Source organism: Plectropomus leopardus, chromosome 3 (assembly GCF_026936395.1).
Source record: "Plectropomus leopardus strain MGB_pleo_1.0 chromosome 3, ASM2693639v1, whole genome shotgun sequence".
In the NCBI taxonomy this organism is placed as follows: domain Eukaryota; kingdom Metazoa; phylum Chordata; class Actinopteri; order Perciformes; family Serranidae; genus Plectropomus; species Plectropomus leopardus.
Genome location: NC_142178.1, coordinates 26,473,683 through 26,487,255, shown reverse-complemented (window position 1 = coordinate 26,487,255; position 13,573 = coordinate 26,473,683). Strand labels below are relative to the sequence as shown.

At 37.6% G+C, this 13,573-nt stretch overlaps 2 protein-coding genes across 4 annotated transcripts; one reads left to right on the top strand and one right to left on the bottom strand.

Moving 5' to 3' along the window:
• The first annotated feature begins 1,312 nt into the window (after positions 1-1,312).
• Positions 1,313-3,787, top strand: LOC121942273 (ecto-ADP-ribosyltransferase 5). Of its 3 annotated transcripts, none has more exons than XM_042485431.2 (4): positions 1,313-1,456; positions 1,673-1,763; positions 1,860-2,566; positions 2,900-3,787. In XM_042485431.2, the coding sequence occupies exons 2-4, from the start codon at positions 1,704-1,706 to the stop codon at positions 2,973-2,975; spliced, it is 843 nt and encodes a 280-aa protein (XP_042341365.2). In that variant the 5' UTR covers positions 1,313-1,456; positions 1,673-1,703; the 3' UTR covers positions 2,976-3,787. The 3 variants fall into 3 exon arrangements, with proteins under 3 accessions (XP_042341365.2, XP_042341366.2, XP_042341364.2); XM_042485432.2 differs by having other exon boundaries at positions 1,358-1,456; positions 1,670-1,763; XM_042485430.2 differs by lacking the exon at positions 1,313-1,456 and having other exon boundaries at positions 1,482-1,763.
• Positions 3,788-3,949: 162 nt separating this feature from the next.
• tacr3l (tachykinin receptor 3-like) lies at positions 3,950-11,386 on the bottom strand. The gene is made up of 5 exons (XM_042485700.2): positions 10,935-11,386; positions 9,400-9,588; positions 9,044-9,194; positions 5,856-6,052; positions 3,950-5,752 (listed from the first exon to the last, which is right to left on the bottom strand). Exons 1-5 carry the CDS (start codon positions 11,300-11,302, stop codon positions 5,530-5,532), a joined length of 1,128 nt encoding a protein of 375 aa, XP_042341634.1. The 5' UTR covers positions 11,303-11,386; the 3' UTR covers positions 3,950-5,529.
• Between the last annotated feature and the right edge of the window lie 2,187 nt (positions 11,387-13,573).

Here is a 13,573-nt window from a genome sequence, read left to right as displayed (position 1 = left end):
TGTGCAATGTCATGCGCTAGCATGTACTTCACCTCTGACTCCAACTGCATGCGTTTCTCTTGTGAAACCCGGTAGAACCGCTGGCGAATTAGCTCAGCGTCACCCACTTCAATGTCATGCTCAATAAGATGAGTTCGTGTGGGTGTGTCTGAGAACAGTGAGGGGAAAGACAAAATAAGGCTAGACAACTCTTGCTGTTGCACCTCAGACAGATGTTCAAGCAACTTATCCAAGTTGCACAATGACTCTGAGTTCTTGAGCCGCCCTTGCATCACACAGTCATCTGGATCCATTTCCTCCTCAACCTCCTCCTCAACCTGACGCACCACTGAGTAAGGGCCCGAAAACCTCGCCTGAAAAGGAGAACCGACTACTGGGAGGTTAGCCAGGACCTGATCCCCTGGGCTAAAGACATGGACCTCAGCTCGGCGATCATACAAAGTCTTCATCCTCTCCTGAGCCCTTTCTAGATTTATTCTAGAAGGAAAGGAGCTGAGGAGAGAGGCACAGATTAGTGAGGCCGTCACAATATGCTCAGGGGTTAAAATGTAGATCTTTATGAAGTTCATGCATTGTTTAATATAGCCTATTAGTTTAACTTGGTCTAAATCTCTTTTTAGGCTAAACATACCTTAAAGTACTCATTACTTCACAAAAGTTCTTATTCAATAAGAAAAGCCTTTTCCTTTTTTTGCATACCTTTTGCTGATTTGTATCAAGGTAAAAATTATATACAATACTCTTCCATCTGTCCCTGGGAGAGCAGGCACACTTTAAACTCCTGTGTTGGCTACCAACAGAAATTTAAACAACTAATACTAGCATCAACTGATCAGCCGGGAAATCAGCTTTCTAACTATATGCATTTTGTATTTGGCATAACTTAAAGAGCCAAAAATGTACTTTCACACTGTAGATTTCAAAAGTGTGAATAAACTGTCAGGAATGCCAAAAAGATCTCCACTTAGAGGTTGAAAGTAAACAGGGTGTGGCTGAGTACGAGAAAGGTTTAATGGCATGGAGATGTTTGCTTTGTGAGAAGGGCACTGTGCCAACTGATTCCCTATGGGCATATGTGTGTTGTTTAATACAAACCAAAAAAAAGTAAGCCGGTCTTTTAACACTCGGCTATCAAGAATGAAAGACAGAAATAAAAAGAAGATGCTGGAATATTACTGATGGGGTGGACCACTTAGGTTAAATAAAGTTAAGAACATCTGTGCGGCAAATCAGCACGAGCTTACTACTGTAACTCAGTAGCTCTAGCAGAACAAATGACTCGACATCATGTCCCCATTGGCATGCTGTTTCCTTCCACAGGAAAGGCGAAGGCGTTGCTTTGTGTGATAAGTTCTTGCCTCCCCACAGACAGTGTCCTGCACAGAACTATCACTGCCTTCCAGTTTGATGTACACAAACTTGATTTTTGCTCCTAGAAAAACATTTTCTTTAGCTGGTATGTGTCTTTTAACATTAGATTTTCAGTTTATTATTTAATCATATATGTGTATTGGGTGGGAAGGTGGGTGCTGTATTCCAGTGAGAGAAAAACGGTAGATTGAGGGCTTGTTTAGACAAAGTATTTGAGCTACCTCATCACACTGCTGGTCTGTGTACAACTTCTTATTCAAGTTTGGTCCTGCATGCTTTTCTTGGATTTGTGTGTCAGCAGTGCAGAGAGAAGACAAGAAGTGCCTTTTAAAATGTGGGAAGGAAGAAAACTGCTTATTGCTGCATTCATTTTCACAGCTGTCTCCTGCAAAGTAAGTGTTATTTCTCTTACAATTATCCATTCAAAACGTTTTGTGTTGTTATGTAAAAAAAAAAAATCTTCTCTTAAAAACTTCAATTCAATAAAGGTGACGAGTGTAAAACCGCTGGACATGGCCCCAGATGGTGTGGATGGCCCGTACGTTGGATGCCGTAAAGAGGCCATGGAGAAGATTATCCACTCTGGCCTGTTAAGACAAGAGCTGAATGCAAGTGAGGGCTTCCAGAAAGCATGGAGTGCAAATGCCCAGTGCCCAAAACTGATCCCTGGAGGAACAAAAGAACATACTGCTGCACTTTTGACATATGCCAATGGAGATGAAGATTTTAAAAAGACCTTTAACGATGCAGTGAAGACATTCGGTGGAAATGCTAGTACCTACGAAAACCATTTCCATTTCAAGTCCCTTCACTTCCTGCTCATGGATTCAATGTTTCTGCAGAATCCAAATAAGTGCCAGACAGTGTATATTCTTCAGGAACACTACACAGCAAAAAAAGGCTTAAAGGTGACATTTGGAAAGTTCACCGAAGTTCATTCAGATTATAATTCGCTCAAGAAAATGGAAGATTTTGACGGACAAGTCCTTCTTAATATCACTTCATGCATCTTTGTCAACCTGGGAGTGGACATTTGCCGCAAAGAACAGGATATGACACTCATATCTCCGACTGAAGTCTTCACTGTAGAGGAAGTAAAAAATATATATGATGATATAAATGATTCTAGATACACGGAGTTCATTTTGAAACACTCAGAACAGGACAGGATGCAACACTGTTACTTTTTTTCAAGGTAAGACATTTTCTTAATAAAAATGAAACATTTGGTTAAGTTCCATGAATGTCAAATTTGATATTGCAACAAAACTGCACAAAACTGGTCTTTGAATATTATAGAATTATTAATAATTAGTAAAGAATTGTGTGGAGTCATATACTGTATTTCAACTATACAAAGACCACATTGTTTACTGCTCTTCAATCAAAATAGTTCCTTAAAGGTTAAAACAAATGAGGAATTATATATTTTAAAGCCCCTTGAGTCGTAACATTTTGTGCTCACTTCAAGAATAATGGGTGTAAGATATTAATATCTCTTGCTTTGTCTTTTTTCTCTTTACTGTAGGTCCCCAGCTGATGTCTCCCCCCAGTGGCTTGTGTTTGTGCTTGTGGCTTCATCTCTTATTACCTTTCACTATTGAGAACAAATGAAAAAAAAAAACAATCAGAAGCTCATACTGCACTGAGAGTCATCACACCAAAAAACGCTGCTTTGTTTGCACAGTCAAAGAATGAAATCTGTTTTGCTGTGATGTCTGCAATGAGGTGTAGCAAACTTTTGTGCTAATCTGCAGAAAAGTTGTATGTAGCGTTGTATCACTGTTTTTTTCAATCACATTTTCTTTACACATATGTTGGAGTATGTAAGTATGTAACCTAAATCTCTGTAACCGAACAATGATTTCAGCTAAGGTGTGATTATAATGCTAGGATAGGGAACAAGTTTCATGTGACATGAGCCCTTAAGGATCTGTCCAAGAAAGGTTAAAATTGTTATGCAATTGCAAAAATTATGAAGTGAGAATGTTGAAACTACCGTTAGAGGAATTGAAATGCTATTGGTCATTTAGGAGTGTCATGTTAAGGTCATCCGTAAACAGTGACAAAAATGAGGAAATATTTTTGTATATGTGTGGACATTCAGTTATTTACTGTTTATTGAGTTGCTTTTAAGAATTCTGAACATTGTGCTCACCCTGGGAGGGTGAGAGTTTTTCTACTTGCAGCAACCAAGAGAAAAACTCCTTCACATATTAGCAAAATACTGTATGTTATCAATAGCTCTAAGATAAGGTTATTATTTTTTTATACAAATGAGCAGAGAGAAAGGAAGGGGGGGTGAACAAAGTGCAACAAGATTCGATTGCCCCCAAATAAAGCAATTTCATGTTTTAATGCAGCTTTTAGATTGAGCAGTTGAGCTTTTCATAAACAAATAAACTGGCTGAACTGGTCCTGTCTTACCTCATTTTTTCACATTTTGCCACCCAGAACTGACCAGTGACCAACTTTTTGCTTGACAGTTACAGCAACTTACAAACACTGAAGTTATGAAACACAGACTTGATGTGTTTTTTTTTCTTATTTTTTCATAACCTGACTACACACTAGAGAACTAAATGTAGGAGACACAAGTCCAAAGAAATAGATGTTTATGAAACCCTGCTGACATGTTTTCTATTACAAGGCGATCATTTAAGAGATGCTTTTCAGTACATCATCAGAATGACACAACGGTTGTTGAGTTAATTGTCATGAGGTTAATACCACTTTACTGTAGTCACCACTAAAACATCATAGTGGAATTCGGTTCATTCACCTCGTTTTTCATAAACTTAATCTAAATATATATGTATTCAGCAGACTTCCCAGCATACATTTTTTTAGAGTTAACATACTCAGGAGATGCCTCTTTTTAATAGTTTGAATAAAACAGACATGATCGAAATGTCTTTAAATCATGCTAAATGAAGTCATGGTTGTTTATTCTAATAATAACAATGAAAATCATGGTCAAGGTTGGTATTGATTTCAGTCCTTACCCTTAAACGCCTCATGAGACAAAGAATTGGAAAGTAGCAGTAGGTGTTATGCTAATAATCTGGCGTAAAGTGGTTTTGATAGGAGTAGCATGAGGTAGATATCTAAAATCCTAGTGTTGAGTGAAGAATCTGTAAATTATGTGTGTAAGTGTAACTATACAGACATTGATTTAACAAAATATCTTAAGTTTATTTGTCAAGTTCAGTGAACTTAACTCAAATTGGTTTACATTTTTACAGTGAATATAAATCAGAATCAAAAAACAAAACACAGATTTACTGTAAAAGCTATATACAGTTTGATTTTTATGTGTCTGCACCAAATCATCATATTATAACATATATTACACATGTTGTACACACACACACACACAAAATCGCTAACAGTAATTCTAACAAATCCATTTTAAAATGGCGCATCTCCAACAAACAAAAATGACAGCAACAAGCACTTGTGAATCACTCAGTCACTGTAATAGATTTAAGGGCGTTACTGCTGGAAGCGCAGCATTAATACTGATGTGGCAGTTATTGTTGCTGAAATCCACTGAGTAATGGTCTGATGGCATTAAATGTAGCTTATGTCTACTGTGAGCAGAGCATTTAATCAAATGCATATACTACTATGTTATATTACATCTCTCTTAGTGTGATATTGAACACGTGATAAAATGTCCAAAGCAGCTGAAAGTATATATTTCATGATGATGATGAAGTATCTAAACAAATCAAATAAAGGCTAAGTAATATATTTTATGAAAGTACATTTTTAAAAAAAAAAACAAACATTTTTTGGCAAATTGGAAACATTAAAATTATGCTGAAGTAATTATTAGAAGTTCCTGTTTGTAATGTACCAATGGGTATACAGACAACTATCACTGGAGCACTTTGATATTGAATAAAACCCTAAAAACACAATAATTTGCAGCCAGGTTCTCTAGCTATAAAGAGTGTTTTATTTCTATGATTTCTCTACGGATTTATGAACATTTATTCGCAGTGAACATCCAAGATAACAACGTCCTTGTAAAGTATATGTCACACACCACACCCATCAGAGTTATTTAACACAAACAGTCCAATCAGCATTTGACAGCTCAACACAATTTGTCAAATAACCTTACAGTTGGATTGTGTCCAGTAGGGACGACTAACTGTCTTTATTATTGAGCTCAGAGTTGAGTCTTGACCTTTGTCCACGAGAACAAAGGCTTTTGTCCTTACTGAGGATGCTGGTGTCAACCCGAGAGAGGGTGCACATGCTGCTCTGATGACCCGGTCGATGTCTTGTATTTTGGAGCTCAAGCTCATCATAACTTGAGAACCGCACAAAGGGACACCAGCGGAAAGCTCGCTTGAAGCCAGCACGGAACCTGCACCCAAATCAACGCCTAACATGTAATCATGCTGCTGTGTACAAATACAGTAGCTGAATGTGTGTTTTTAGGGTTGTGGGAGAGACTTATTTGTACTTACCTGCTGTTGAGGCAGCAGTAGATGATGGGGTTGTACATGGTGGAGCTCATTGCCAGCCACAGCACTGACAGGTAAACCTGCTGGATGTACTTCCACCTGCTCAGACTCTTGTTGAGACCTGTCACAATGAAGTAGACATGATAGGGGAGCCAACAGAGGGCAAAGGTCACCACTACAATGATCATCATCTTCACCACCTGCAAGAGGAAGAAAAGAAATACTCACATTATTAGCAGAACAGCACTCCAGTGAGACACCTTCACTCAGCATACACATGGCACGTATGTTTTTCAACATAATGATGTGCAACATTATAGCCAATAGGGAGTGTCATACTCTTAACAACAACAATATAATCCAGAAATTATCTTCATTAAACAAAGCTTCCTGGATATCATGCACTCCATGTATAAAATTAAAATGTATTTGCTGGGGATCAGGATTTCTGGAGGCTTTAGGTTTTACCCGACTTTTTTCAAATAGGGAAAATAGGGTTAAAGCAGCTTTAAATAATTCAGATTTTTTCACAGTGACTGCAAACCTTTGATAAATGTTTCCTCACACCATGTCATCCATTTGAAACTTTTTCACTGCAATTTTGAAGGTTTGAAGCCATGTAGAATCAGGGTGAGGGTTTCTGGAGCAATTTCACCATCTTCCAAGGTGCATGGAGAAGGGAGATTAATCTAAGGCATAGAAACTCAAGCAATACTTGTATTATATAGAACAACTTTATTAAAAGACCACCATGTTTTGGCTTGTGGCCTTGCCACCCTGACAAAGGCCACAAGCCAAAACGCGTGTTGCTAGAGTTTGTAAGGCAATGCTTGAAGCCATGGTAGTTCTTTATATGCACATTGTCTCTGAAGTAGGAAGTTTGTTGTCTGTTTTCCTTCATTCTGATCAAACTGCCTTTTCTATTCAAAAAATCAAGAATGGCTGATGAATGAAGAGAGGGAAAGGTCAGTAATGACGCACCAGACCCAGCAGGTTCCAGGTAAGATGGTTGAGAGAGCAGCACAGAGCTCATCAGTGTGTTGCATTACAATACACATGCCCTGCAGAGCTGTAGGGCGTTAAAAGGAGCAGGAGGCTATTATACCAACAGCAGAGGCTCATCTGCTGGACGGAGATGAGAGCGACACCGTCTCATCTCCGGCCTAAATGGCATCTTGTCAGTGTGGGCCTTCTAATCAAGTGTGACATTGTCCTGGCATTTAGAAATCTCTTTTATCTCTCATTGCTCATTTTTTCCTGCAATCAGAGCTTCTGATGATTTTTTTTTTTTTCAAATAAGCCCTCGGAAAGGCTGTAAATGGCAAACCTGCACCTGTCGCTGTATTTATTTCTGGATGCTAAATGTGTGTGTGTGTGTGATTGTTGTGTAATTTCTTTTGTAGGCTCTCAGTTCATTACAGTCATTTTACAGAATAAATTTGAGTTTAAAATCAATAAAATTAATGAGTGTACTTTGGCCATTGTCAAAAAAGTTGAATATTTGTTTTATTTTTTAAAATTTCATCCAAAACATCCTTCATCACCAAATATTTCCTCAGCTTAACCTTTGCACTTTCTCTTTGAATAAGCATGTTAACCTGCAGTATTTGTGACTTTTATTGATAAATGTTACTCTTTAGTGTTAATCCCGGGGGTTGTCTTGATAGATAGTCGTCATGACAGCTGTGATGGCCTTAATCCCTGTTTAACCCAACCCTCACAGCACAACTGCAAAGCACACTGCACAGTCTGGCTGATGATGTCTAACTACAAAGGAAAACGTGCCTCTGGATGTTTTTTCTGTACTTCTAGGATGCTAAGCTAAGTTTACCAAAATCTAAATTAAAGGAATGCTTCTTCCACAAAAAGATCAATAATTCACCCTGTGTTACATTGAATTTGTGAGGAAAACTTTGTTTTTCTCGAATGCCTTTATAGTGAACGAAGAATCCGGTAACTGAGAAAATTCTTGATGTTCTCATTTATCCAGTCGTATGCTCAGTATTTCCCAACCATGCGCATTTTACACTAAAACATCACTATTTCAAACACTTCGGCATAAAAAATCTCATGCACAGACGAGTCATACAGCTAGGCAAGTGAGTACAATTGCACTGTGCTCACTGGAACGCACGACAAGAGTTCAAATGCACACATTGACCAGGCATGCCACTCTTATGCAAAAGTGTTTTAAATTATAATATTTTAGCAAGAATGCATGTATTTGGGAAGTAGCATAGAAGTGGATAAATGAGAGTTGGATTATACTGCAAGATGTGTGAGAGTTTGCGAGTGGATGTTTTGATATACTTTTGCTGCTGTTAAATGTGGCCCTCTATGACTTCAGTTCATCAAACATTTTCTCAGTTTTGGGATTGTTCATTCACTGTGAAGGCACAGCGGAAAAACTAAGTTTTCCTCATAAATTCAATGTAACAGGGAGTGAGTAACCGATATACAAATAATCATTGAAGTATTACTTTACTAATACCTGAATTGCGTTTAAAGCAGCTCTGCATGGTCCACTTTACTTATCAAGTCAAGTCAAAACTGCTTCACAGTATTTTGCCAAACTGCAGACCTTATTTGTTTTAGTAGCCTGTTTCGCTTCCTCCCCATCCAGCAGAGGTCTTTTTTGTCTGTTTGGGACTTGTGTTCATGGAAGATACTTGTACTTGTACTTGATAGTTACAAGTATCAAGTTCTTTTTTTTCTTAATTTAGGGTTAAGGTTTTGTTGATTTTAATGTTGCCGTTTCATTCTTGTCTTTATTTTCTGCAGAAAAAGAGCCATCTTCAATTTTTTTTCTTATTAAGAATGAAACATATAGCCAACTGAGGTTTTCCTTTTCTCTAAGATTTTTGCTTACTTTTACTTCTAAAATTAAAAGCTATCAACATGCAGATTCCAATCCATCTCCCTGTATGTTTTATCACACTTAATCTTGATCACAGCAGTGTATCAGCTTCAGCTTCCCTTAGACAGGTAAAAACTGCCCAAGTAGACTACCATGTGAGCAGAAATCATATATCATAGCATTCAGTTATACGCCACTTTGTTGTCCATTCATGAAAACTATTAAATAACTTTTACACTTGAGGCAAAACCTGATGTACAAAAGACACAAAAACCAAATCAAATGAAAAAGTGCAAATAAAAAGTATAAATGCATGAAATAAAGGTGTGTTTACCTTCCGTTTGGCTCTAAGCTGTCCATGATAGGTGTCAGATGAGTCTCCTGGGATCTCCCCTCCCCACAGAGTCACCCCCACGATGGTGTAAGTGACGCCCATCACCCCTAATGGCAGCACATAAACCAGAACTGTAACTATGATATGATACCTGCGAAAGAGAGAGAGAGAAAAAAAGCATCACCGGTACATTTTTTAATTGGTGTGACAATGACGAGAAGGATGAAGAGATTGTGATCTGTAACCTGGAGTTAATAATAGGGAAATGTACACAAGGAACTAAATTACAGTCCAGCTTTGCCATGATGATACGGCTTGACATGAGCTAAATGAAAGATGTTTGTCAGTGTTCTTACATGAAGGGGTCATCGGCCATGCGGGGCCAGGCCACGTAGCAGAGGGTCCTGCGAGGCAGAGTTCGGGTGGTGGAGAAGTAGCAGAGAGGGAAGGCCAGAACCACGGCCAGACTCCAGATACAGACAATAACTCCCATGGTGGCTTTTGCTGACAGACGAGGCTTCAGAGGATGGATGATGGCCATGTACCTACAGGTCAGAGGTCACAATATTGGCGTGAGCTTTAACTTTGTTCTTAAATTCAAACATCACACAAAACATAACAGTGTCAGTATGTTGCACTTCATGCAAACCTGACCACTGCTAGCATTTTGCAGAGTACGTCACTATGACTCACTCATCTGTCTAGAGAAAAGTTCAAAGTTGTTCAATAAAATGGGTCAATGACTCAAGAAAATGTCACATCTTCTTTTGAAATCAATTGGCATTGATGATGCTTCTATGTCATAACTGTTTTTGGGGGTTAGGGTAAAAATTTTGTTGATTTTAATGTTCTTTCTTGTCTTTATTTTCTGCAGAAAGGGAACCACCTTCTATACATTTTATTTAGTGAGCCTTTGTAACATTAAGCCCATACATATTGTGTTTGAACAATTGTAACTTTTACAATTCAGGCAATACCTAATGCACATGAGTAAAATATTTGCTTGCAAATACACCCATCTATCACAAAAAAGCTAATTGGAGAGAAAAGGTGTAAATATAGAGTGGTCGCATCAAATCAATTAAATATATTTTCCACTAATATACTTTTTTAGTCATAAGTTCTCAGGCATCTTAGGCATGTATGCTCTGAAATAATGTGACTGCATTTTAAAAGGATGCCTTTGTTTCAAGTTCTCATTTTTTACAACCAGTGCTGGACATAGCAGATATAGACCCTATAGGCACGTAACCCCAACCCCACCACACAAAAAAAGAGAAAAAATACTGCATTTATTACAAAAGAGCAAGACCTAATGAAAAATAAAGACAAGTAAACAAATCAGTGTACAAACAATAATAATAAATAAACAAAAAATGCATACAATATGTACAATTTGAGAATTTCGTCCTGCAAATTTGCTAGGTCTGGCACTGGTTGCTTAAATTGAAAACTTGAAACAAATGCATACTTTTGAAATACAGCCACAGATCTGAATTAAACTAAAACTTCCATAAAAGTAACAGGAAGATCTACCAGTGATTACAACTGAATCTTACAATAAAGAAAACATAGAAACCTTTTTCCCCTGATGAATTACAGTAAGGCCATCACACTCTAGTATATGTGCTTTTGAGCTTTTGTGTTTAATCGCGTAGAATTTATCAAAGCATTGCAGCAATTTTCAATTGAAAAATATCCTAAATAAGTTTTCTTTAAATAAGTTAACTGATACAAATTACGGTGAAATACAAACTGTAAAATATGTCTTGTAAAATAATCTAGAGCCATGCAGACCCATTACATTAGAAATGATTAGACTTGTATAATTTGTGAAATAAACTCACTAATAAGGCTTAAGGGCTACTGTGTGATAGTATCGTCCTCATACCTGTCGATGGCTATCGCTGTCATGGAGTAGATGCTGGCAAACACAGCGGTGACCGGGAAAAAGTTGTGGAACCTGCAGTACACCTCTCCAAAATACCACTCCCCATGAGCCGCGTAGATGAAGTTGATGAGGGTGTTAAATGCAGCCATCGAAACATCGGAGAAAGCCAAGTTCAGCAGGAAATAGTTGGTGACGGTTCTCATCCGCTTGTGCGCCAGAATAATCCAAATCACAATCAAGTTCCCGAAAACTGCCACTGCCAGCACCGTGCTGTACGCCACCGACCACAGCGCGATGCGCCACGGCGGCTGCACGAACTGGTTGGTCAAATTCCTTGTTGTGTTGGAGTCGTCCCGTTCAGAGGCCATTCCTCAAGAGTCCCCAGTCAATCTGCTTTAGTCTGCTGTTGACAGGCGGCATAAATCACTTTGGAAACTCTGATGCGCAGCATACGCGCATGGTTAACATGTGACCAGAGATACAGAAAGCGTGGTCCTGATGCAACCACTCTGCCATCACCCACACAGATACAGAGAAGGATGGATTCAGTAATCATGTTTCGTTTATTTTTTATTTTATTTTTTTTATTTTACATTAATACTTGACACTGTTATTACTACTGTATGAGATATGAAAAATAGGCTGTTTCAGCAGTTCACAAATTTGCACTGGTGAGGGAAATATTCAGACGATTTATTAAAGTAAAAGAACCATTACTAAAATTTTAAAAATAAGCTGTTAATGGTAAAAGTATGAAATTATAACGATAAAAGGATAATCAGGAAAATGTACTCAAGGTATTTAAAGCGCTCAGTGCATAAAAATGTCCCCTGTAACTGTTTTACAATTAAATCATTAGATTCTTATTATTTGTGCATTAACATGAAAATATAATTTTACTGTGGTGAAGCTAATTTTGAACTGCATTCTTTTTTATTAAGGATTAATCTGTTGACTATTTCTGCACATTTCATTTTTGTTTTGTTGAACCAACCGTTCAAATCTCAAAATTATAAATAAATAATTAAAAAATAAATATTAAAAGGAAAAGCTGCAAATTTTCACATTTAAGAGGCAGGAATCAGGAAATGTTTTAACATGAAAAATGACTAAATTATTAGTTATAGTAGTTGCCATTAATTTTCCATCAGCTGACTGATGAATTGTCTAATTGTCTCAGCTTGTGAAGCTTTTTATAGGTTTTGTACAACACAGTTGCCAGCAGAAAATGTTGGCGTTGTACGTTTCCGTCAACCGACAATATATCATGTTTCATACAAATCAATGTTTCTGAACTGATGAGCAGACTTTGTCATTGGGAGGTGGAGGGGATAGTGGATGGCGAAGATGCCTGCTTAACTGCAGGCCACTGTTTGAGACCAACAAACAACAAAAATGGTTGGGAATTAGTGGGTCATTGCTGAGCTGACAGCAGCTTTTAGGCACCAAACATGAGTGGTTTGTAGTGACCTGTCACTGTTTTGAGATCGCGCCATGAAAAAATGTTATTCTGAACAAAGACATGGTTCTGTTTCTTGCAGGGATCGTGCCCCCATAAACGGTCTTTTCCTAACCACCATAAGCACCTTAATTGATAGATTTTTGTGCCTTAACCTTAACACATGTTAACTACAGCGTATCCACCTAAAACACATGGAAATGTGACGTGTCCAAGGGTTGCAAAAATGTACAATGCTGAGATTTTTTCTGGTTATGGACCTCACATTTCCTTAAAGAAAATTCTTGAATAAATGTAATACTTACAATCTGCCACTGTAAATTCGAAATTAAATTGCCAACTTTGTCAAAACAACTTACAATAAGTGTATTCATCCTCGTCCTTCAACCTGATGCTGATACAAATCGATCAACAGGTGTCTGGTCATTTCTTTCTGCCCATGACACTATTAGCTACAGTCACTCTTCAGGTCGTGACTTGGACTTCAAAGCTCTGGTAAATGTCCAAACCATTTAATTCCAAAGGGTCATATTGTGCATTGGAGCTATCTGAAGCCTTGGATGACTCTGAGTGTGATACAGTTAATCCTTTGTAGCCATGCCATCAAAACAACGCTTCAGATTTTTATGTGGGTTGGTCAATGTTATGTAACCATAAGCTCTAAACAGATCAAATATAAATGCCATTAAGTGACGGCCATGAGAAAAAGGCTTTTGATGATATGACTGTGAAGGTTTCTTGGTTGACATAAAGACCACTTAATTCAAAAACATATGTTTCCTCTCCAAAACCATTCACATATTTTCTCCAGAATATCAAGACTCTGTTTTCTATATTAATTTCGATCACATTATGTATTACTGCAAGTTGTAAGCAGAAAGAGGACCAGCATTAAGATTTGTCAAAATACATATCATTAAGAATAAACTTCTTTAACTTCTGATGCTCATCATACCAAAAGACTCAAAAAACTCAATTAATTTGAAATGAAATTTAAATCTAAAGAAAATGTTTGTAACTTTGAAATTATGTTTGAATGTCATGCCCTCAAAAGACAAACAGTTTTAAGTGGCAAGTCAAAGGGTAACTTTGGAATTTTTCAACTTAAAGCCATACGTTTCTTATTTTATGTTTAAATATGTAATGGAGACAACCAGTTTTCAAACCGGTGCAGTATTGA